A 24,617-nucleotide genomic window follows, 5' to 3' on the forward strand; every position below is an offset into this window, starting at 1 on the left:
GGATATTCTCCTCGTGTCTCGAACTTTTTTTCGTTTTATCACAGACACTCTCGTTTTTCATAAAAAATCTTTGACCGACAATAATTCTCTGTTACGAGTTCAGGAAATGGTAATTTTTTTTCAAACCAATTATCTCGTCAAGACCTTCAATTTGAAAAAAAAATTCACCGCTTTTTGAACTCGTAGCCGGTAGTTATGGTTGGTCAAACATTTTTTAATGAATAAACTTTGACCAACCATAATTCCCGACTATGAGTTGAAACGTCGGTGAATTTTTTTCACACGGAAGACCTCTTAAAGACGGTCAATTTGAAAAAAAAAGTTTATCGTATTCTGAACTTGTAGCCAGAGTTATTGACGGTCAAAGTTTTTTTGCATGAAAAGAGGGGTATATCATAGAAAATGAAAAAGTTGAGGGGTACACGAGAGAATATCCCAATTATCATCTAGCCTCCCACAAGGATGCTAAAAAGGCGTTCAAGGATACTCTTTCATATACGATATACATAACATAGGGTCTTAAGGAGTGGTAACAAAACACCCTGTAACATTATTTCATTTACCTTTAGAAGTCTTAAGGATTACACAATTTGGACACAATTTAGGTAAGTGGGATTTGCAAGATAAAAGCAACTTCAGACTGAGCCCAATGGGCCACCATGGCACAGACACAGAGCACTAAATCATGTAGTGTACTGTAAGTCTGTAAGTAATAAGGTCTATGGCATCAATTGGTCTCTCTAAAGACCATATATCCGTCTTAAGTTTAAACCGATATAGTATTTCTATTAACAAAAGACACATCCAAAATAGAAAAAGCATAATGCAAAAAATATGCTAGCAGTGAAATAAGGAAGGCAATTAGAGCCTATATAACCAGAGTGTTCGGTTGTTGACGAGCACTTAATGATCTAATCATCTAATCTAATTCTAATATACTCCGTAGTAAATACGAAAAAAGGGAAAACTGTTACCTGATACAGCAGTCGATGGTGGCAGTTGCTTTGGTGAATGTCCTCATCCTCGAGCCACAGAAGCTAGCTTTTACGTTACAGTGAAAATAACTTTGCGATTATGTAGTATGTGCCATTACCCGTCAAAAATCATGCAAAACTGGCAAACGCAAAAATGCACAACAATTTCTCCATATAATACTCGTAGTATTTTCATACAATGGGGCTACAAAGCGAGTGACTAATTACGGTTTTCAAATAATCAATCTGTACAGATCAAGAGGCTTATAAGGATCGCCTCTAAGGTGTAAAAAATTGTTCATTCTGAAATTCTTGAATAATACAATATTTTTTTTTTCTTTTTTTTTTTTCTGGTTTACACTATCCACTTTCGTTCACATTCGATTGAATCGAGTCGGGTCTGGTCACAGAGGTGGTAAAGCGATCTCAAACCCGTGCTTGATCTAAGTGCTCATGCGTTGAATGGTACGATATATGATTGGGTACATGATATCAAGAACTTCAAAAAGGAAGGGAACCAGTCATTTGTATATGGTCAAGTGTTCTAGGAAGACCATATTTGAGCACTGTTTGATGAGCAGCTCTAAAACCATCCCCATAAACAGGCGAAATATCGGACTCAATCTGGTTTCTGAAAAACTGACCTAGCTTCATCTCGAACGGTGATCTTGTGCTGCTGCTTGATGATCTGGCAGCAAGTCCAGCGGGTAAAACCGACTGGTTTCTAGGAACAGAGTTGGGGCCGAGCTGTGACTCTAGCCACATGTACGCCAGCACCTGGCAGATGCCTTCCTCAATTTGTGGATTAAGCATTCGGAAACCTGTAGATGGAACAATCGGTTTTGCTGTGAATAGTTAGTACAACAAAAGAGGATAAAAGCCAAAGGTTTAAGAACATTATTAAAAGCTCGCCGGGTTATATTGTAGAACCATCTAACCCAAGACTTGCTAAGACCAGATATATCCATGGTAGTAATAAATATCATTCGCGACACAGCATCACGACCATGACGAATGTTACTATGATTGGCTTGATTGGCTTTTGAGGCAATATCGACCACATTTATAACTCAACAAGTAGCAATATCAGGCCTCGATGACAGATTCAGAGACAGTCTTAAAAGAGATTTAATACCATGGATAAATCAAACATCTTCACTCTTTCTAAACAGTAATAAGGCCCACCAAATCCCAGTTTAAATTTACAAATATAACAATAACATGTATCTAAATATGCATCAGTCATCAAGCAATGATTTATCATCAGTGATTAATGTGCTTTAGAACTGTGATGTTGAATCTGAAGCGACTGTAGAAGTAAAATTGTCACAAACTGCTTAACTCAGAATAACAGGCTACATATGGGATCTATAATTTGAATTACGAGCTGACAAAATCCAAACTCTGAACTGTTCCTCACTCTATCAATTTGAAAATATGACAAGCTTTAGAAACACTTGAATAGTTTTTTTTTCTTTTTTGCTGAAAATGAGAAAAAAAATATGTAACAACGAAAAAGTTTACATCCTATAAGACACCTTCGTATATCAAATACCTTCACCCCAGGAAGAAACCAGCATAAACTTTAATTTTAAGGATGTTACATGAATAGGTAAATAAGGGAAGCACCTTTCAGTCGAAGCCAAGCATGCATCATCTCATGAGCCAAGATGGAACCAGTAAGCAACCTGCACGTATAAGGACATCAGTCATGAAAGACTCAATTCACTTCAAAAAATGGCCAAGAATTTGATTTGTTTATAAAGCCATTTGGCGTTAATGAGAACTTTAACATAGAATCCTTTCATTTCTAGACATCAGATACCACCATTATTATGAAACTCCGCATGCATGGGCAGTTGTCCTCCACTTATACCCATGTTAGACTATTAAGAGTATCCTTATTCAACAGTCAACACGTATATTTGACAGTGCAAACATAAATAAAAAGTAGAAAGCAAAGAAAAGAGAGTACTCATGATCGCTACTAGGTGTGATAATGAGACGAGACAGCTCGCGAGCAACTCGAGTTCGACTCGGTCAAAGCTCGGCTCGTGTGAGCTCGGGCTCGGCTCGAGATTTTAACAAGTCAAGCCGAGCTAACGTTTGTTCGACTCGAAAAGCTCGCGAGCAGCTCGAACTTGTGTGATTAGATAAGATATTGCTCATATTTTATAAAAAAAATATTGTCATGATTATCTATTTGTATCACACATATCAAATGTCCCATTGATTTTCCAAATATTTGTAAATATAACCTTCGAGCCTTATTATATTAAAAATATCGAAGGAAAAAAACCGAAAATTCAGCAATTATATATAGGTTCGAAATGAGCTCGAGTTTAGCTCGCTCGTAAGCTTGATAACGAGCACAATGTTTTAAAGCTCAGGTAAGCTCGTGATCTCGTGATCGGCTTGAACTCGAGTTTTCCTTTATGAGCACAAGCCCAGCAAGGCCAAGCTCATACTCGGCTCGGCTCGTTATCACCCCTAGTCGCTACACTGGAGTACGTAAAGTAAGACATTAAGCCATTAAGTAGAAATCATGCCCTTAATAAAGTAGTTGTGCTTCTTTTTATAGTGAAGTCACTGTATCCGAGTGATGGGAGTTCCCACAAACAAAACTACCAGGGTTCTTTATGAAAAAAAGGGTTTAAACAGTAACGTTTCAGAAAATAAATTCCAATCATAACTACTAGGCACGTGTAGAGCCAAACACGCAATATTAAGATGCTAGGATGACACTTGTGCAGCAATCTAGGGAATAATCTAGCATATGCAACGCATTCAAGCAAAGACAAAGATAATACTTTTCTACCTTCACATTGTTGTTGTATACACATGAAAAGGAAGAGAAACGCACCTGGGAAGGCCATACAAGACAAGGATTGCAGTGACGTCACAACGCCGAGTCAACCTGTAAGGTTCTGTTACCATGTCCATAGTTCTAGTCCCAGGTCCAACCCTTGGTCTTCGTAACACCTGGAACGACAAAATCCGGTTGCATATTGCTAGAAAATATAACACCAATGCAAATTTTCGCAAAATTCCAAATATTTTACGACAACCCAGCAAGCAAATGCAAATTCTCGAAATCAGACAATGACCAACAGTGACACACATGACATTTGGCAGCACACTACATACACAAGGCACATGAACAATAACATGGTATTACATACAGGGCACGACACCTCACAGCGACCGAAATATCAGGGTTTTGAAGGTCCTCACAACCACATTTTAAATTGGTTTCAGACGCATTTATGTGCAACGGTCAATATCAGGCTGAGATGATCGATTCTGAGATCAAATCTCAATTCGACATTTAATACCAAGATTCACATATACAATAGGAACTGGGAGTGGGAGGAGGAAAGAGAGCCGAACCGTAGAAATAGTCTGCTCTTCAGAGAGGCAAAGCCCTCTTGTCTCAGGCATATGATGATGACCCTGCCAAAACAGTAAAAAAGAATTTTAGAGGTCAACCAATTCAAAATCAGCATCACTCTAAAACCAAGGGGGAGACATTAACTGCAGCCTTTCACATATGGCACTTACTTGCTTTTCTCCCTCCATTGCTTCGTTTAATGCTTGCCTTTCAACCAAAAGCAGAGGAACATGCTGCTCCACTTTCATATTCAAGCATTCATAAAATTCTTGAATGTCAAGGTAAAGTGGCTGGCATTCATTTGTATCCATGACTGCAGAGTCGAGACACTCTAAGCATAGTTTACGACCGTCAGCGAGTGGAACATAGCCTGTATCTTGTGGCTACAAATGCGTAAACACTCAGGGATTATCAGCATTCTCAGAATTACCACTTTTGTTTCGGAAATGCAAGAAAATAACATGGCAAAGTACAATTGCCTGTTGGAGCAGTGACAAACCTCCATTCTTTCACAGCTACAACATCTTGGAGTGCCATCAAGCTCGTGAGAAGGACAGTATTTCTGGTCCCAAAAGGGATGTGCCCTATACTCAATAAGGCCAGCAGGATTTGTTGGAATCTGCACAAGAAAAACATGATATTAATAATTAGCACCAAGTGACAAGTCACACCAATGAGTTCTACGTAAACAGCGACACTAACTTAAGTGAGTACTGGGATTTGCTCTCATCCATACAATCAACCAACTAACTGTTTCGATAAACAACAAAGGTGAGTATTGGGCTTCAAATTGTGAGCCAAGTATTAGTCATCAAAGAGCCAGCTTCACAATTCTGAATGAAGGGAAAGAGCTTGGAATGTGAGAAAATGTAAATTCCACATGTTGCTTCCAATAGGTCCAAATAGGTTTGAAGAATGAATTTAAATTTAGTGCCGTTTCATAAACTTTCCATATGGCAATTTTCACAGTTAGAGGGAAAACTAATGTTACGATCAGAAACAAAATATGTTACGGAGAACATGATTTCTAAGAAAATAAAATAAAGAGCAAGAATAAATCAAACATTCATAGATCCCATATAAAAAAGAATTTTCTCGTATTTGTTCTCCTTACAAAAACGATTATACTAAGGGAATACTCGGAAGTCAGAACTAGAGAAGCCACAAAGAACAATAATGATTAAAACCAAGAAGTGGTTAATGTAAAGGCGGATCGCTAGTGTTCAAATGGCAGGGCCTTGCCCCCCTTGACCTATGTTACAACCTGCATTAACCAGTTTGGTGCTAACAAATTTCAGATTTGAATCCCAAGGAGTATTGTCAAGTGTGACACGTGTTTACTTGCGTTGTACCCACTTAATTAAACAATGCCACCTCCACCCCCTCAGATCCCCCATTCTAACCCTCCCTAGAACCCTCATTAAATAATCAAACCAACTTCTCTCATGTTTAACGATCCCAAGGAAACATTAATCATTAAAGGAGCTTCAATAAACATTAGTATAAGCTAGAATAAGAGCTACATAAGGCGTTTTTTAAATGAATGTAGGTACTCACTCGGAACTGTGCCACGTTACAAGTCAAAAATTAGAGTTCAGAGTTTGCCAACAGTGAACGGTGTTAAACCATGGCATTTGAACGGCAATGGAGGCAGTAATAAGGTATTAAAGAAAGTATGATAGAAAGACTGTATCCCAAGCATACTGGCCTCTCACTTTACATTATATTAGGTACTCCCTCAGTCCATGAATAAACTTCTTCGTTTGTTTTGCACAAAATGGAAGAACGCAGTAAGATGAGGGTAAATGCGAGCTGATGAAAGATGAGGGATCACAAACCATAACGACCCAAATAATACACAAAAAGGAAAGTTTCCAAGTGGTGAGTTTATTAGTGGGCACTCAAAATATGAAAACTATGAAGTTCCTTCATAGACAGATTATGATGCCAAACTACTGAGTAGGTAAGAAAGTTATCTCCATGTGCATAGTAGCAAAACATACACACCAATTTGATGTACCTAGACTTTTTGGATATCTTCAGGCAATAGAGTCAAGGTTACACAGTAACACCATGGTATCAAACTGTTGACAGGAGCATTATCAGCAAAGGCAAAAGGTTCATGATAAGTCAAGTACCATAAACAGCTGATAGCATTTGTATTTACATATATGTGCATTATGTGTAATGGGGTTTTAACAAACTGTTCAGCTCATAATGTTTGCCGTGTAAAGGCCTCCATCTTGACATGAAAATGAAATGCTTTCAGTAGAGTACACTTACAAACTGCCTGCATACACCACATTTTGGGTGGTACTGCTCTTTGTAGCAAGCTTTATGATAAGGATAGCCTCCGTACATAGAAAACTGCAGACAGAGAAAATGCTGAATCAATTAGCCAGTGTGGCAAATATTGAGCCTCACAATCCTTAGATATTTTGATTTCACATTACAATTTTCTATATTATCTAACATATTAACAGCCAAAGTTTTACAACTTTAAAACTCCATAAAAGCCAAATAGGAAGTTCAATAAAAATGGAGTAATAGAAAGTAGCCCCTGTACCTCATATCCTGAAATGGGTGAATTGCAACCATGGCATCTGAAACATTCAGGATGCCAAAGTCCACCCATGCAACTCAAAAAACGGCCAAAACCAATCTCCGAGCGACAGCCAGCACAGATCCTGTCACAGAGGAGGACAAATACTTATCTTACTTGGAATTTTATATCTATAAATACCGAGCAGTAGACAGAAGGATAAATAAAGATCATATGCAAAGCAATGAGCTCAAATCAAGGAATTCCCAAAGTGGTCATAACTCATAAGACTCATAACAGAACCTTATTCAGTGTTATTAATCATATTCACAGAATCCAGAACGAAGTAAAATTTTACCAACGAAACAAACGCAGAAATGTTTACTGCATACCTGTAACCTGTGGGGTAGGGTACAGAAATTGGTTGAACCAGACTTCCATTCCCATATTCATAGTGTGGCGCCTGTGGAGCCTGTGGAGTCTGTGGAGGAGACTCAACCTTTAAACTTTCTTGAAGAGCCCTAGCAAGTTCTTCATCCTCCTTCACTTGAGAACCATGATCTGCCCAACCACCAATACATGTGTGTTACAGATAAACAAAGCACTTTCATGCAAAAGTGAATTTTACAGGCAAGCTATTTGGACAGCATAATAAACCTAGAGGAAGTGCATCAGAGATGTTTGATTGCAAAGCCGTCTGGTACTAGTCGGAGAGCAAAAGGGAACAGGTACAACTGCACAATATTCCCCTACCCCTTATACTCTTAGTCTCTTATCACTTCCCCACCACATAAGCCCTGTAATTGGCTCACTCGCCCCCTCACATAGTCAAACCACCTTAAGTAATACTCTTACATCATATCTTCAATAGATCCAAGTTTTACCTAATCACAAATAGCTACAATTCTCAACAAATCCATTTTCATAAAGCCACATATTGAGCCCCATATACGCATCTCTTTCACATTCACCTTATGAACGTGACAATGTTATCAACCCAGCATTAAATGTTGTTTAACAATTTTGGTAGAATTTCCAATCTATGCGATATGGCAGAACCGCAGAAGTCATTAAAACCTTGAGGCATTATACCACTTCGCTTTATTCTTTGATGGAATTCTAGGTTTATAACTTAATATATCACTATAACAATACGTTATTTCTAACATCTCATGGACAAGTGATAAAAGAACAAATATATTCAAGTAAAGCCTTCCCTCATGAAGGACATGCCACTTAAGACTATGTTGCACGTCAATCTTAACCCTTCTCAAAACCGACCAAAGTTGTTTGTAATATCAAAACCAAAACTAAACTCAATTCAATAGTTGAAAAGTGGGAGAGTAGTTTGGAATTTTGTATCCTTTTATAAATTTGGCTTCAAAATAACCATACAAAAAAAAAAAAAAAAAAAAAAAAAAAAAAAAAAAAAAAAAACTCTAATAGTTTTGTTCAAGGAACCCATTCCAATCTTCTTGCGATCACAGAATGTTATTGGTGAGGCTTTTAGTTGTTGGTCTACGTATTATTCCCTAAGGCCTCAGTAACAGGAAAGTCACAAGTCCAGCTATACAGGTTCAAATTATCATCAGAAGTTCAGGATTTGGTAATTTCGACCTTTTCCCATGTAATATTTTAAATTTGTAATCTCTCTTTCAAGACAAATGTTACTCCAAGTTAAAATGAACAACGACAAATATAGAGGCCGAGTTCTACCAGAAACTGGAAGAGAATCGGAGATCATGGGGCGAAGGAAATCTCGAATAAACCCACTTAAACTAAACCGACTATTAGATAACCTACCAAAAACAGGCGTCCTTCTGTTGTCCTCTTCCAAAAGTGACAATGCAATTGCTCGATCTATGTCCTCGTCATCGTCCTGTACATCAGGCTCCTGGAAGAAGTTTAAAAACACCAGACAAGCTTACGCAGTTACACAAGTACTCTTCGTCATTTCCAACAGTTACAAGGAAAAAGGAATTATATACTACAAACGCGTTGTACTAGTTACAATCTCCCCCTTATCACTTAAGACTTTATGATGTACGAAAAGGCACAGTCAATAAGCTGCAAATGACTTTGACATCCTCCTGATAATTAAGCAACATATGGTGTCAAATCCACCATATCGCATATATTCACTTTACCAGACAAATTCCTAAGGTCTAATTTTAATATATTGCGAGATCAATGCTTGGATCAGAGGTAACTGTTAAAGGGAATGGAGTTCAAAACAGAGTAGAAAAGGAGGAAATGATAGTGATGAATGGAAGATATGGAGTAGTGGAATCATTATTACTCTCAGGTAATTATACATTATTTCCAATAGAGCTAAAGACGTATTATTCTTTGGGTTCGGAATATGATGGAATAAAGCAAAATGGCTCATTAAACTAGTTGCACTTCGTTTTATTGTGAAGTAGCAGCCATATGTAATTCACAATGCAATTTCCAGATTGAGACAATCGCATTTTTTTCCCATTTTGGCACTCTAAACTACTTGCACATCCTCTCCTCTTTATGTTGACTGGGCAAGGTTGCATACATCCAACCCCATTACGCGCCTAAATATGAGGGATCCCTTAGGGAAATTGGGTAAGGACGACGTAGTTTACAACGGTAATGTACATTAGTACATTATCTTAGTTAGAGGTAGGTAACTATTACCGCTTCATAGGGTAGTTTATTTATAACTATCTTCATCACCCTCATTATCCACCAAACCACCACGACTACCTCGAACTTTGCTTATTGCCTCCATTACTCGCGTAACAATTACTAACAATCCAACCAACCCTAAACCATCCACTTACGCCTACCAAAGTACTAACCCCGCTAAATTAACAAATAACTCCCTACCTAATCCTCATACAACTTAATCTCACAACAATTTCCTCGAACAATTGTCTCATATGAAACCAAGCGTAATGCTACCGATTAATACCTAATGTACATCGAAAAAACAACAGAAATCATCAAAATCGACATCGTTTAACCACCCAATCCAACCAAGCCCTAAATCATACACTAAACCTACTAAAGTCTAACCCCGCTAAATTAGCAAATAACTAGCCACCTAATCCTCATACGACATAATCTCACAATAATTTCCTCGAACAACCGTCTCATTCGAAACTAAGTCGTAATACACCCGAATTATACCTAATATACATCGAAAACCAGCCGGAATCATCAAAAACGACATCGTTTAACCACTCAATCCAAACTAAACCAATTAAAACTAACTCAATCACATATCAGCAAGATCTTACACAACATTTTAACATAATAACACAATCAAACATACAAATTCCGAATAATACGATCATAAAAACTAGAAAAACAGCAATTAAATTTGAAATATATACCTCAGAAGTAGACGCTGTATTGGAAACAACACCATTATCAACATATGAATCATTATTATGACCTTCATACAGTTTATGATTAGAACCTTTGAAAATTTTATTAAGCCAACCCATATATAATCAAAATCGATTATTATTACTATTATTATTATATGATCATGCCTAATTTTAGGAATCGGAAGTAGGATTTTCTTCGGAAATCCGCCCGCGACAACGTCGGAGGAATCGCCGTTGTCGGGGGCGGCAGACGGTGGTTGAGGCGGCGGTGTTGACGAGTTACGGCGGAGTTTAGGGTGGCGGATAATTGAAGGAAGGTGATGGTGGTGGGAATAGAGAAGGGGGGAGGTGGGTTAGGTGGAAGAGTGGGAGGAGGGAAAATGGAAGGGAGTAGACTTGTGGCGGTCGTCGAGATAGTTTTGATGTTGACGGGATTTGAATTGAATTAATAAGAAGTATTTATTATTATTTTTATTTATATGAGGTTAAATTAAGCAAAATGAATTCATTAGAATTATTGTGTTTTTTCAAAGAAGAATTAATTATCGGTTTTTTTTTTTTTTTATGATATTTACAATTCAGTGGGTTGTATTTAAGCAACTAAAAGAGGAAATAAATAGTTAATATATGCATTAATTGCATTGATTTATGTGTAATTTACTCTTTAATTTCTAAATCAATACCAAATATAGAAGGGTATTAAATGTTTAAATACAACTCAGTGGGTTATATTTATCATTTCCCTTTTTTTTTATAAAGGAAATAATAAGGGCGAATGCGACATGCGATTTTTAAAGGGTTATTTTCTCAAAATTATGTGTTAGGGTTGATTTTAAAGGGTTATTTTTCTCACAATTAAATCGACCAAATCACGTAATCAGATTTAGTAACACAAATCCAACTTATTTATTCTTACAATAATACAGTACTATCCAAGCTTATCCGTGAGCATTAAAGAGGATTTTTAATGTGTATTTTGTCTCTTTCTCTTTAAAAGACTAATCGTAGATCCGTAATTCAATAATCAGAACTTTATCACACAACAACGCAACTTACTGCCTAGAGTACCTTCTCACAACGCCAAAAACCTACTGACTCAGGTACAAAAACCCAGTGGTGGAGCTAGGGGGCTAGCAGGGGTGATCACCCCCCGCTGGCGGATGAAATCGCAAAAATTTTAGTTAGAATTTTTGAGAAAATTTTCGAGTTTCGCTTATACCATTACCTATTCGCCCCCGATGAAATTTTTCGCCTCCGTTATTTTTAAATCCTAGATCCGCCAATGCTAGAGTACCTACAAATTATGTAATATAAACTTTACAATTCGAACACGAGACCAAGTCAATAATGATTTTTTTTTTTTTTTTGTCAATCGAAGCGCGCACAAAATCGCATTACAATATAGAGGAGGGGGATTCGAACCTGGGACCTATTGTCCACAATACCTCCATCTTAACCACTAGATTAAGACATCTCCGGTAAAGTCAATAATGATATACTCCTTAATTCCTTGTATAATTTCCTAGTTCTTACTTCGTACGTTAGGTGTATATCCAATCATGCATTGCTCCAATGTTGAAACTTGAAAGTCATGGAGCTCATCATGGTCAGTTGGTCACTGTCTCAGGTACAGACAGCATACCCCACTCTTAAACATCTAATTGTCCAATTTTTCTAGGTCCATCTTGAATCTTGATGTTTGTTTGGCCCATATCCTCTTTTGAAAAAGTGATATTAAATGTAAACATTTCATTTGTATGAACAATTGAACATGTTGTAGTTAGTTGTTTAGTCATCAATCAATGACAAAGACCTTAGGCCAAGTGTTGCTTAAATAGAGGTTCAAGTAATTATGGTTAAACCCTTAAATTAACTGGTATGAGTTGTTCTAACTTAATTAGAGGTCTTGAGTTTAATTACGTCGAGGGTTATCGTTCTAGTGATCTTACCCGACTCAAATCTGTAATAAACTGGATGGGATATACCAAAAAAAAAAAAAAAATTGGGTTAAGATACAGAACTTAGTCCGACATGTCTATATTATGTAATACTCCTAAATACTCGATTGTTATACGATGATCACGAATCAAAGACGATTAGTATGAAGCTTGATAATTAAACACTTGGTTACACAAATTCATGTTTCAAACTTTCAACATATTACTCCGTCTTTTAAGTTTTGATCATTAATCCTATTCATTTCATTTTCATACATTTGTTCAAAATTCTACTCGCTTATTCTAAACAAAATGAAATGAATGGATGAATGAAATGTAGTCAAACATATCGGCAGAAAAGAGAGACTACACAATAATAAAGATTGATTCTTCATTAATCAAATGTTTTAGGAGTACGTACAACAAAATTGGACCTTTATTTGGAAAGTAGAACATTTACTTACTACTATATATCATCACCAACAAAAAAAAAAAAAAAAAAAAACCTCAAAATTACGTATCTACGTATATTGTCATGATTATTATACATTTGTTCAAAATATCGATAACATGTAGCTTGAACAATTATCTACATTTACTTTTAAAATCACGATTATCCCTCCGACTATGCAGCGCCAGAGGCTCACATTTTTGTACACAACATTCGAAATACACGAATTGTTGGGTTAACCCGTCTCGCCAAAATATGGTCAAAATTATATATAAGATAAAAGTCGTAAATTGTCACGGCTAATTGTAAAACTATCATAGGAGTTTTACAATTATTTAATTTGCCGTGACACATTTAGACCTTAGAGTTTAGATCCAATTTATGCTGAATTTTAGTGACACGGTTTAACCTAAAACTCGTACATGATCGGGTTAATAAACCCGACTCTTAGTAACAAGCGCGGAGGCAGAGCAACCTCACGAGTCGAGAGTGTACGGAGTTTGGAGGAGATCGTACGGGGCCCAAAGCGCGTCAAGTGGGCAAGGCCGGTTCTTGTCGAGCCGGACCCAAGGCTTCCCCTTCCCACTCCAATGCAATAAACTAACCGGACCGGGATGCAAATCCCGACAAAGCCCTCTAAAATTGTCGCCTCCAAGCCCATGTTGATTCCATCTATGATCAACCGGTACAATATTCCCCGCAAAAACAAGTAAAAAAGGCGGTAACGACCCGAGATTATAAATCCGAATCTTTTTTTGCAATTCCATCCACTCCTCAATTCGACGCGTGTAATCATTCGCCCGCCACCTATTTAAATCAATTACCATAACACCCGTGTTGAAATAACACGCGTGACGGTCAGAGAAGGTGATAGACAACGCTGGATTAGACCAAAACGTAGTTGTAAAATAAGACGTAAAATTAGCGTTACAATATTCGGGTGCACCCAACGTTTTACCGTCTTTTAACTCGATATTATAAAGATTAAAAATGTCGTCCACCACGACCACGTCCGAGTCTAGGTACACCACGCGCCCAACACAACGTGGGAGAATTTCGGCTAAATACGACCGAGCATAATTTAAAGGGCAGTCGAGAGCGGACCGAATAGACGTCGAGATTAAACCCGCTACCGCCTTTTCATCAAACGAGTAAAGGTCGAACCGAAGGTACGGGAATGTAGCCGACACAATGGCGCGTAGCTCTGACGCGCTTGAGCGCGTGGTGGAAATGACAAAATGGAAGAATACGTTTTGTGGACATGACGTGTGTTGTAGTAATGAGAGTATTGCTGCCATTGACCCTCGGATGTAAGTCAAGTCAAGGGTCATTGCCACGTGTACGACTTGATTTGAACATACCAGGGTTGTATTTGGATCGGATATGGATATCTGGTCCTGTAGTTTAGGGCATTCTGGTGCGTTGTAGTATTGTGGTGCTTCACGGAATTTCTGTGAAGCACCAGCACTAGCACCAACACCAGCACCAGTAGTTGTTAGAAACACGACGACAAAATAAAAAAGTTGGTGATTTCTAAGGGACATTTTTGTATGTGTGAATTATGATATGGTATACGATATATGATATATGATTATATGGTGGTGAAATTGGGTAGTAGGAGAATGATAAAGATGGTTAAGCTAAGAAGTGAGAAGAAGAGAAGGAAGCTTTAAGGGAGAGGGAAGAATGCTTTAATTTGTAGGGAATGGATGCTTTAAATTGAGATTTTGGTGTGTGAAAATCACATGTTGAAAATTGACTCTTAAATGTATGGGTGCTTTGTACATTTTCTAATGTGGGGTCTTCGGTCTTCTTCATGAATCATGGATCTTGTTTTTATTTCAATTTTAATTTACGTGTAATTCAAACTTCCATGTGTTTTACTCCGTACTATGTAGCTACATCGGACCGACTCGAAGATATGTATCGGATACGATATGATGTCTGAGTATAAGTAAGTAGGTGGTTATTTTCATCGAATTTTGCAACTTTTTGGTGTAAAAAGAAGCAGTGCAGGACCTTAGTTATGCCGAGATTTTTCAGATTTAGTTTAAAATTATCATCCAGCCTCCCTTATTAGATCGGTCATTGAATATTATATTTTCACACACTATAAAACAGTTTAGTCCTCGGCCTCCCTTATTGTTTGCTCCAAGATCCGCCACTGGAAGGAAATATCGTATTATGTCGGATATTTCAAGTGTCCGATATGCGACCAAAGTGAAATGCGGAATAACATAGCTTTGGACAATGGAGAATTGGAAGGACATTAGAAGTATTCCATGAAAAAAAACCATGAAGAATAACCTTATACTATTAGCCTAAAATGGATTATAGGTCAAAGTTGACTATAAGTCAATATTGTACAAATACGAGTAATACAAAGTGAATTAGATCTGGTTGGAATCAGCTACGTTCCATGAAGTTTCTTTGTAGGTCAAATGCACGTAAAACAATCAACAAATTAATCCTATAATTTAGGGACCATTTTTTAGCATCATAGTGTGAAGCAACTTAATACAATAACTCTAATATGTTGAATACTATAGTCTATAGAAATCTGTAAAAGAACTCGTATACCTAATGACGAACATAATGTATTATTTATAACTCGATCATGCATAGTCTCATACCGAGTACAGAGTATTCAATTCCCCCATGCATCCTAGTCAATAGTTATCTTTGTTTGAAATCTTCTTCAATTCGCAGAAAAGTCAAATTGATAACTATTGACCAAGACGAAGGAGTATATTTGTATGAGTTTGGTCAAAAACACGAAAAATGAAGCTTGATTTACTATACACAAGTCTAGTTCATAAAGTCATCGACACATAACACAAGATTATTATGGAATAGTGCCTAATTTGTTTTTGTCCAAAGTATTGAAATGCAATTATTTTGAAAACTACCACAAATTTGAATGTGGTAATTAGTAAGTCAATGGTGGGATATATAGCTTCTCATCCTAGTCTAAGAAATAGGGACTTGAAAAATTCTATAGGAGTTTGATATTTTTAAAAGTATGATATTCTTAATTCTTATCTTATTATTTAGGCATATAAATACGAAGTTATAACCAAGTGGTGTTAGTCCAGTAGTAGCCGGGTTAAACCTTGAAGCTTGCAGAAATGCAGGAGTTGAGAGGTCACGGGTTCGACTACCAATTGGGGCGATGATCATTTGGCCACTGCAGCCCCCGAAAGGGATAGCTTACATGGTCCATGTGGTGATGCGGGAATGCATGATCCAGTGGGATTCAACCCCATCGTCATCAAAAAAAATACGTTTGTTTGAATCTTAAGTCACATGTTTCTTTGTTCACGACATTTATTATACAACTTACACCTACTTGTTATGGACAAATAAATGCCTCCTTGTTATCTAGATATAGTGTTGCACACTTACACGCATCACATATATGATGTCAACATTTTTGCTTGTATTAAAAATTCAAATAAACCTTTTACATATATGTATAATGTATACATTAGTCTTATTGCATGCATATTATTCATGATAACTACAATACGGAATAATGTTATTCGGCTTATTACAATTTTCAAACAGTTACGTTGTAGATATATAAGGGTCTTACATAAAACTAACTGGCATCAACCTCTTTAAATATTCACGATCCTAATTCCTATCAATTTTCTAAACCAAGTAATCTGACATTCCAAGCAACGATGATATATATGAGTTTGAATCTAACATTCTAAGCAACGGTTTTTCTGACACATGTCTAACGAGAAAAATTCTTGTGTCCTCTGAGAGTATCGTACTCCTTACACCTAAATTATTATAATATTCCATTTGATTGACTAGTTTTAGGTATAAGGTGTACGATACTCCCGGAAAACATAAGAAATTTTCGTCTAACGATGCATCTACCTTAGCAGCCGCTTAGATTGGAAAGGAGCATACTGCGGGCAGTTGCATGCCCATAACACTTGCATACTATCATGTGTATAACCTTGAATGCCTAATAAAGTACATAAAACATTTATGATGAACAAAATAATATAACAAATGGAACATTGAACCTACAATAAGATCTTCCAAGTAAACATATGAAATCATTACGTTTTTGAAGAGTCCAGGTGTTGTGCACTATGTTACTGACCCCTCATAGTATGGGACATTTCATAGCCAATACCCTGAAATTAATGGGATAAATGTTAAGGAATTTAGGGTTTGGTGTAAGGCGTCGAGGTGACGGCTTCGTTACGACGGGTGTCGTTGAGGTTTTTGGTAACACTTAGGGTTAATCTGATAAACGGGTTAATTAGATTAAATTCGGGTTCGGTTAGTTTGGGCCGAGTCAATTTTAGGTTTGCGAGAGTTTGGGGCAGATTAGGTCCGTCGTTAAGGATTCGGGTCAAGTAGTATCAAGTTATTTATAGAAAATGAACAATAAACATGTTGGGTTATATCGAGTCGGGTGAAGCTCGAATCTTGAGTTAATTTGTAAAAAGATGAGTTTAATTAAATTGAATGAAGGTAAACTAGACAGAAGTCACAGAACTGAACTATTTAGAGCGGGACAAAACGGAAAATGGTATAGAGAAAACTCGAAAAAAAAAAAACGGAAATTTTAGGTAAAAACTTTCATCCATCAGTGGGGTAAACGTCTCTACTAGCCCCAACTCCATCGTTGTTCTACAAGCAATGGTGGAGCTATGATTTGAATTCAGAAGGGGTGAAAAATTTCAGCGAAGACGAACGGGTTATAGTATAAAAGAAACTTGAATTTTTTTCGAAAATTTCAATTAAAATTTTTACGATTTTTATCCACAAACGAAGACGAACGCCTTTATTTGGCCCCTATAAAAATCTCAAGTAAACATTTCAATTCATTACGTTTTTGAAGAGGCCAAGTGTTGTGCACTATGGTACTGACCCCCTATAATATGGGACATTACATGACCAATACCCAGAAATTAATGGGATATATGTAATTTACGTGATGTGTATCAGTGTATGGTTGATGTACTGACAAAAATATTACAATCACATACGACTGATACGAGCATTTCATTTAGGAAAGGGTTACATCTAGCAATAATTGTCACTGCTTTCGTGTCGACGGTCTAGTTACTTCAATTCTTTCTAGAGTAAAGGGTAAGATTGGGGACTCAACTTTGGATTTTTTTTCCAACAAGGACCCCAACATTTATATTTTACAGTTTAGGGACTCCTTTCACTCCGTCAAGAAATTTAGTATTTGCCGTTAATAAAATGCGTGCTAGCTTGTCAAAAGATGACACAAGCAGCCAATTCCTTAAATTCACACTGAGACATTGTCACCTCATGAATTAACAAACATAAAATGAGAAGAATATCACTAATATAAAATGAGAAAAATTAACCAGACCCGGTAATGACCGACCCAAACTGATTTCAGTTGGATCGGGTTTGGGTCGGGTTAAGTCAGGTCGGGTAATATCGGGTTTGGGCAAGGTCAGGTCAGCCTACCCTTTTGGGTCGAGTCGGTTTTGATTTGGGTCATTTTGGGTCAAATGATGTATCAGGTTGGGTCGGGTCATTATCGGGTACGGTTACATTATCACATTACTTCAAATTTTGACCATTAAATTTTGTTTTTAACCATTATTTTGTTTAATTATATCATTATTAAGTCAAACTTATTAATATAAACACTAAATCGCTTTCATGTTGATCAACATTAAGCTTAATAATTGTCGGGTCATCAATTTAATCGCGTCAAACGCGGGTCGAGTCATCATCGGGTGGGTCTGGTTCGGGTTTGGGTCGCTGATTATTGAGTCGGGTCGATTTTGGGTGCAAAATTTCGGGTTCTATCAGGTCGTGTTTGCTCGGGTTTGGGTTCGGGTCAGGTCAGACTTGTCAGCTATACCGTTAGTAGTGGCTTTTAATATTCACAAATTCTCATTATAGACGGACACTATCCGTCTATAATGAAAGACGGGCCAAATACAATACCACTTTCTTAATAGGGCAAACAACAAATGGGGTGGTGGGGGAAAAAATATCACCACTTTCATTGTATTTGACTCGTCTATAGAAATAGACGAATATACCCGTCTATAGCAAGACTAGCTATTAAATATTAGTGATCACTGATATCATTCTCATTTTATGTTTGTTAATTGATGAGGTGACAAAGTGACATGATGAAACTAAATTGGCTGCTTGTGTCATCTTTTGATAAGCTAGCACGCATTTTGTTAACGGCAAAAACTAAATTGCTTGACGGAGTGAAAGGAGTCCCTAAACTGTAAAATATAAACGTCGGGGTCCTTGTTGGAAAAAAAACCCAAAGTTGAGTCCCCATTCTTACCCTTTACTCATTCTTTCTATGTGTTATATTATTTCGCGTACATGTGTCGAATATACATGATACTCATATATACCGAGTAGAATAGAAGGATATGATACAAATACTTTTATTTTCGCATGTACATATGTCGTATACTTCTAATCATATTTAGTAATTATCCATCGACACTAGTTACTTGTATTATTTCTATCTATTACATTATCTGACGGACATGTCTCTAATACTCAACACTCATTATATAAAATAGAAGGATATGATATGAAAACATTATTATGGTAGGTATTAAATATGTTGTATATTAGTATATATGGTTCGAAGAAACTCTCTCTCTAAAAAATCTCCCACTTCTCTCTAAAAAAAGAAAACCCTAAATTCTCAACTTTGATCCCCCACTTCTCTTTACCAATCACCTCCCCCTACCCATCGCCGGAGATGGGGTCATTCCTTGACTCATCTCCGGTGATTGAACACGCCTCCCTACGGCCGCGGTCCCCTATGGCTTGATTTCGCTCCTCTCTTTCTCCAGTTCTCTTTTACCGACCTGATTGTCCGGTTGGCTTGTCAGGTGTTTTCGTGTGGTTGTTCTGAGTTCAGTCCTTCCGCGTTTCCCTGTCTTGTCATCAAAAGCGTCGCATGCGGTCCAGAGGTGTTTCCCCTCTCCCCCGCTCCTTCCCCCACCCCTGGTATGTTCTGGTAAGTTCCGGTGTCTTGAATGTCGGTTGTTGTGTCTGGTCGATGAGCATAGCTCATCTTGGTGGCGATCTTCTGTTTATGGTGACGGTTTTGGGACGATCTGGTGTTTCCCCTACCCCTCGCCCCTCCCCCAGCAGATCGGTCCCTTTTCCGGGTTGTTATGTCGGTCTGTCGTGGTTTTTTCGGTTGGTTTTGTTGCATGTCTGCCAATGGTCCGGGGGGGTGGTTTTGATACGAATATGGTCTCGAGTATTATTATTGGAAGACAAGTTAGCTCGTGTCCAAGTTCGTTAGTTTGCTCTCACATTTGAAGGAAGTCAGATCATTCATTTCAAGTGTCTTTATTTCTCTTTTAATATTTAGACAAAGTTGTAAATGTAGAATAAGAGTCCAAGAGTTTAGCTTTTATTCCTCCTAAATAGGTGCTCTTAATTAGAGACATTTCGTTTGTACTCAGGATTGCTAGCCTCGGCTATTTAAGCTAGCAATTTGGTTGAATATATAGATACATGGAAGAGAGAATTGAGATGAAAATAAAAAAGATCGATGAGTTCGATTAAAAAATGTTAGAGTTTGATGCGATCATGCTTTAGCCCGAGAAATATTCAATAGGTCTTGAGTATTCTCACCATTATATTACTCGTGTTATAAGTCTAGCACCGAGTAAATATCCCATTGACTTGAATTCGACACATGAATTCAAGGCAAATATCTCTTTGTTTTATTTTTCTATTAATCCGCTTCCGCAATTTCAGCAATTTGGTTGAATATATAGATACATGGAAGAGAGAATTAAGATGAAAATAAAAAAGATCGATGAGTTCGATTAAAAAATGTTAGAGTTTGTCGCGATCATGCTTTAGCCCGAGAAATATTCAATAGGTCTTGAGTATTTGTAATACCCCGTATTTTTATATAATAAATTAAACGGATATTATTATATATTAATTATTATACATTTTATATTACCAATTAAGTCGGGTAAATTGTCGAGTCGATAATTATGATAAGTTATTTTAATTAACTCGCGTTGTATCGATATAAGTTAATTGTGACGGGTTTATATAGAATTCGAATTGTGAGCTAATTCCCATAATCATCTTTTAATTTGTTTACTACTTACATAATCACACTATACCATAATCATTCAACCATTACACCTTTTGCTTTAACAACTCACACCTCTTACTTTAACAACTCACACCTCTTACTTTAACAACTCACACCTCCCTCATTCACGCCTCCTTTCTTCACCAACATCATCAACCTCACGCATAAAGAGAGAGAGTGAGTGACCGTGGGTAGTGACTACGCAGCAAGGAAGAGATAGGGGAGCTTATCGACGTTCATAGGCGGCTATAGGTGGCTGTTCTGGTGGCGGAAAAAGGTATGGGTCAACCCCCTTTTCCTCTGTTTTGTTTTTCTGTCGGTTTTTGAGTGGTGGTTTCGTGTTTGATAGGGGTGTTTATGGTGGTTGTGGATGGGGTATATGGGTAGTGGGGTAAGTGACGAAGGTATTGGTGGTGGTTATGGTGGTTTTAAGTGGTGCTAGTGGCGGTGAGAGGTGGCAGCGACAGGGGTGCAGCAACGGGTTAAATGGTGCGTTTTCAGGCGAGTTTGAGTGATTAGATTTGGGGTGGCGCCACCGTGGACTAGGGGGAGGTCGAAACGGTGGCGCCATGTCGTCTGGGTTCGTGGGATGGCGGCGAGTAGGCAGTGGTGTTTTGGGCAGGGGTTAGTTGGTGGTTGCGGTGGTGGTAAAGGGAGAAAATGGGGCGGTGGTGAGACACGGCTTTGAACCAGGCCAAAAGACGGCTGTGGTTCACCTCGCCGGCGAGGGTCGACCCCAGTGGGGGTGTTTGCTGGCGGCTGGGTCAGAGTGGGTGTCAGGTCTGGTGGTTGTCGTGGTGGTGTAGGTGGTGCGTGAGGGGTGTGTGAGTGTGTGAAGGGACGGTGGTGCGTGATGGATTATTCGAGTTGTTTGAATCGGGTTTTTCATAGTTTAATCGATATAAATTTTTAATGGGCCGTACTCTTAATTAATTAATGTGATTCCCGTGTCATTAAATAATGTAGTTAATTTAATTCCCGAATTATTTAATATAATTAGAGACGGGTTTGAGTCGGGATTGTTTGAGCTGTTTAAGGATTGATTCGGGTATTTATAAATCGTCTAATTCGTTTAATCTTTTATTTATCATATTAAGTTATTTAATTAAATCCCGAGTCATTTAAATAAATTATTCCCGAGACACTTAATAATTCAAGTCGGGTGTTGAGTTGTTCAAATGTTAATGCGGGTTTTCTTAAAAGTATAATTCGTTAATCCTTTAATTACCATTTTGGGTTTTAGTTCCGAGTTGCTTAAAATAAAATAATAATTAATCATAATTAATTATCTTGAGTCGGGTTTGTTAAAAGAGAAAAGTTACTATACCGGGAAAGCTTCTATTTTGAGAGATGTCTATATTTAGTAGTTAGTAATTATAAATATTATAATTGTTTTAGGTGGCGGATTCGTGAAGGATCGATAATCAAATTCATTGCTTTATTTCTTGACTGTTTAACTGCTTAATTGGATTTGCTGGCACTTTGAGGTAGGGAAATACACTTGTCCTATTATCGTCATTGTTGGATTGTGTTGACTTGATTCCTGGTTGTTGATTTACGTTATCATTTATATTCGGAAAGGTGATTGACTGATTTGATCATATTGAGCATGATATCACAACATCGGGTAACTGGCATGATTTTTATGATTCATCAGTTCATTGATTTATATATATATATATATAATGTTGCATCAATTTCTTTTGAGCATTCATATGCATTGGAGATGGAGGATGTTGTGGTGATGCGGTGTGATGATGACGATGTTGTGATAAGGCCCAGGCGGGTTCTGCAGGACCTGCCCTGGATAACCTCAGCTGTTGAGCTGGTATATCGACGACGGTCGATTGTTGTGTCTACCGGGGATCGGTATGGCCGGGCGTTCCGGGGTATGAGATGTGTGTGATGAGTTGAGATGGAGATGGAGGTGACGGAGTATCATGCATATCATATTTTATTGTTTTATTGTTTTCCCTACTCAACCTCGCGGTTGACCATGTGTATTCGTGAACACCTGTGATGAACCGTTTTATGGGGAGCAGACTTGACAGGTTTAAGAGATAGGACGGGAGCTGGATGGGCGTGAGACACTGGATCAGACGACTTAGTAACTAGATCATCATCTAGAAGACTTCACTTTTATTTATGTCAGTTCTTGTAATTTAATTAGAAAAGAGAATTTGTAATAATTAAGTTAAAATATTATATAAATTGCCTTGGAGTTTAATTTGTTATTCACTACCTCGGGAAACCGAGATGGTAACAGTCCGTTTTATTAGAGAATGTCTTGACGAGGACTTCTTTTATAAACCGGGGTGTTACAAAGTGGTATCAGAGCGAACGATCCTCAGGCCTAAACCAATGAGCCCAATGAACATAGGAAGAGTCTAAATAAAATGAACACCGGGATAGAACTGTTAGGAGCACACTACGGTAAGGTATGAGTTAGGGGCCCCCTCACACCGAACCAGTGGTCCTCTCAGTTGAACCGGAAACCATGAGTGTATACGAGAGAAAGGGTAGAATAGTTGCTTGAGGATGAACAGGAAATTCAAATATCGTTGCCTAAGTATTAACTGATTGATGCATTGATTATTGCTTAATTGAGTTGATGTATGCCTTGAGACCATATAATCTAACCATTATGCAGGACAACGCTACGGTAAGTATTTTGTATGAATGATGTGCTGATAGTACTATTAGGTCTAGTAATATGCGGTTATGTGATCCCAAGGCCATGCTAGTATAGTATTGTGTTAGTAATAAGAGACACGATAGAATTTCATATCTTTAGTCATCGCAATCGTGATTTAGATATAATGAGTAGATCGAGATGCGAAGGGATTCAATGGGGTAGATGTTACGAATTGTACAGTGTGAGATTTAAGTTAGGATGAATTAGTATCGATAGTATAGTTGTAAGAATTGGGACATAGAAAATGAATGACATAGTGTTGAAACTCGTTTTGTTTGATGTTACCCTTTAATTGACCTTACTACCATTTCTTTTCTGTTTATTACCCATGGATGAAAATTTTACGAGAGATAGCCCCGTGAGTTGGTGTTCATTTGACGTTGGTTTCATGCTTATAGGATATACGGATTAAGAGTAATAAATATTTTGGTGGGCTGTGGTCAGGAAGTTTCTCTGCAGTGATGTTTTGCCCAACGATTTTGTAAAAATCCTCATTTAAATTATATTAATAATTTCCGCATAATTCCAACTCCACCGATCATAAAATTCACATATGTTTTCAAATTAATAAGCCACGAAAAATCTTGATGTTTCAATATTAAATAATAAATTTTGCAAACTGACCCAAGTTTTGAACCAATAGCTGTCACATGTTTGTTTGGACCAACTGAGTTGTAAAATTCTTTAAAAATGAAATTCTTGTGCTGTAGACCTAATTATTTTTCCCCTGTGTTTTTAACTCTCCGTATTTTATAAAGGTAATATAAATCAAGTTTTAATCGACCGGTTATTTGATCGTGATCTTTGAAAGTTACAACATGAAACATGACTTGTAAACTGTGTGTTCTAGGTTGAGTTTCATACAATTGTTTGGTTAATTTATGAGCTTTAATAATGTGAATTTATAATGTTTTATATAACGACAGTAGCACGCATGTTCAGTAGTTAGGTATCTTAACCAGTGATAAAATTGAAGTTTAGTTGATAACATTGTTGGCATGATAGTATGAGTAAAATTGAATAGCTTAAATTGATTCTTAATCAATGGTGAAATATTTTATACGAGTCCAGTTGTTTGCATATTTTATATATGTTTGGCATGTTGTAATGCCTCTCGTGTGTTCATAACATTGCATA

At 37.4% G+C, this 24,617-nt stretch overlaps 2 protein-coding genes across 2 annotated transcripts; both read right to left on the reverse strand.

Annotated features, from left to right (window-relative positions):
- Positions 1–1,129: 1,129 nt before the first annotated feature.
- On the reverse strand, positions 1,130–10,733 carry LOC141604674 (protein DA1-like). The gene is made up of 11 exons (XM_074423120.1): positions 10,276–10,733; positions 8,711–8,801; positions 7,300–7,468; positions 6,932–7,052; positions 6,649–6,732; positions 4,865–4,984; positions 4,536–4,748; positions 4,365–4,427; positions 3,838–3,956; positions 2,604–2,662; positions 1,130–1,795 (listed from the first exon to the last, which is right to left on the reverse strand). The coding sequence occupies exons 1-11, from the start codon at positions 10,387–10,389 to the stop codon at positions 1,476–1,478; spliced, it is 1,473 nt and encodes a 490-aa protein (XP_074279221.1). The 5' UTR covers positions 10,390–10,733; the 3' UTR covers positions 1,130–1,475.
- Positions 10,734–12,709: 1,976 nt separating this feature from the next.
- LOC141604675 (putative galacturonosyltransferase-like 1) lies at positions 12,710–14,397 on the reverse strand. The gene has a single exon (XM_074423121.1). The coding sequence runs from the start codon at positions 14,202–14,204 to the stop codon at positions 13,137–13,139; it is 1,068 nt and encodes a 355-aa protein (XP_074279222.1). The 5' UTR covers positions 14,205–14,397; the 3' UTR covers positions 12,710–13,136.
- Between the last annotated feature and the right edge of the window lie 10,220 nt (positions 14,398–24,617).

Source organism: Silene latifolia, chromosome 10 (assembly GCF_048544455.1).
Source record: "Silene latifolia isolate original U9 population chromosome 10, ASM4854445v1, whole genome shotgun sequence".
In the NCBI taxonomy this organism is placed as follows: Eukaryota; Viridiplantae; Streptophyta; class Magnoliopsida; order Caryophyllales; family Caryophyllaceae; genus Silene; species Silene latifolia.

Excerpts from the sequence above, each read along its gene's own strand:
- LOC141604674 (XM_074423120.1), bottom strand. The coding sequence starts at position 10,389 with ATGGGTTGGCTTAATAAAATTTTCAAAGGTTCTAATCATAAACTGTAT. Across the intron at positions 8,802-10,275 it reads ATACAGCGTCTACTTCTGAG|GAGCCTGATGTACAGGACGA; the intron begins GTATATATTTCA and ends AACTTCTTCCAG. Across the intron at positions 7,469-8,710 it reads CAGAAGGACGCCTGTTTTTG|ATCATGGTTCTCAAGTGAAG; the intron begins GTAGGTTATCTA and ends GTGGTTGGGCAG.
- LOC141604675 (XM_074423121.1), bottom strand. The coding sequence starts at position 14,204 with ATGTCCCTTAGAAATCACCAACTTTTTTATTTTGTCGTCGTGTTTCTA.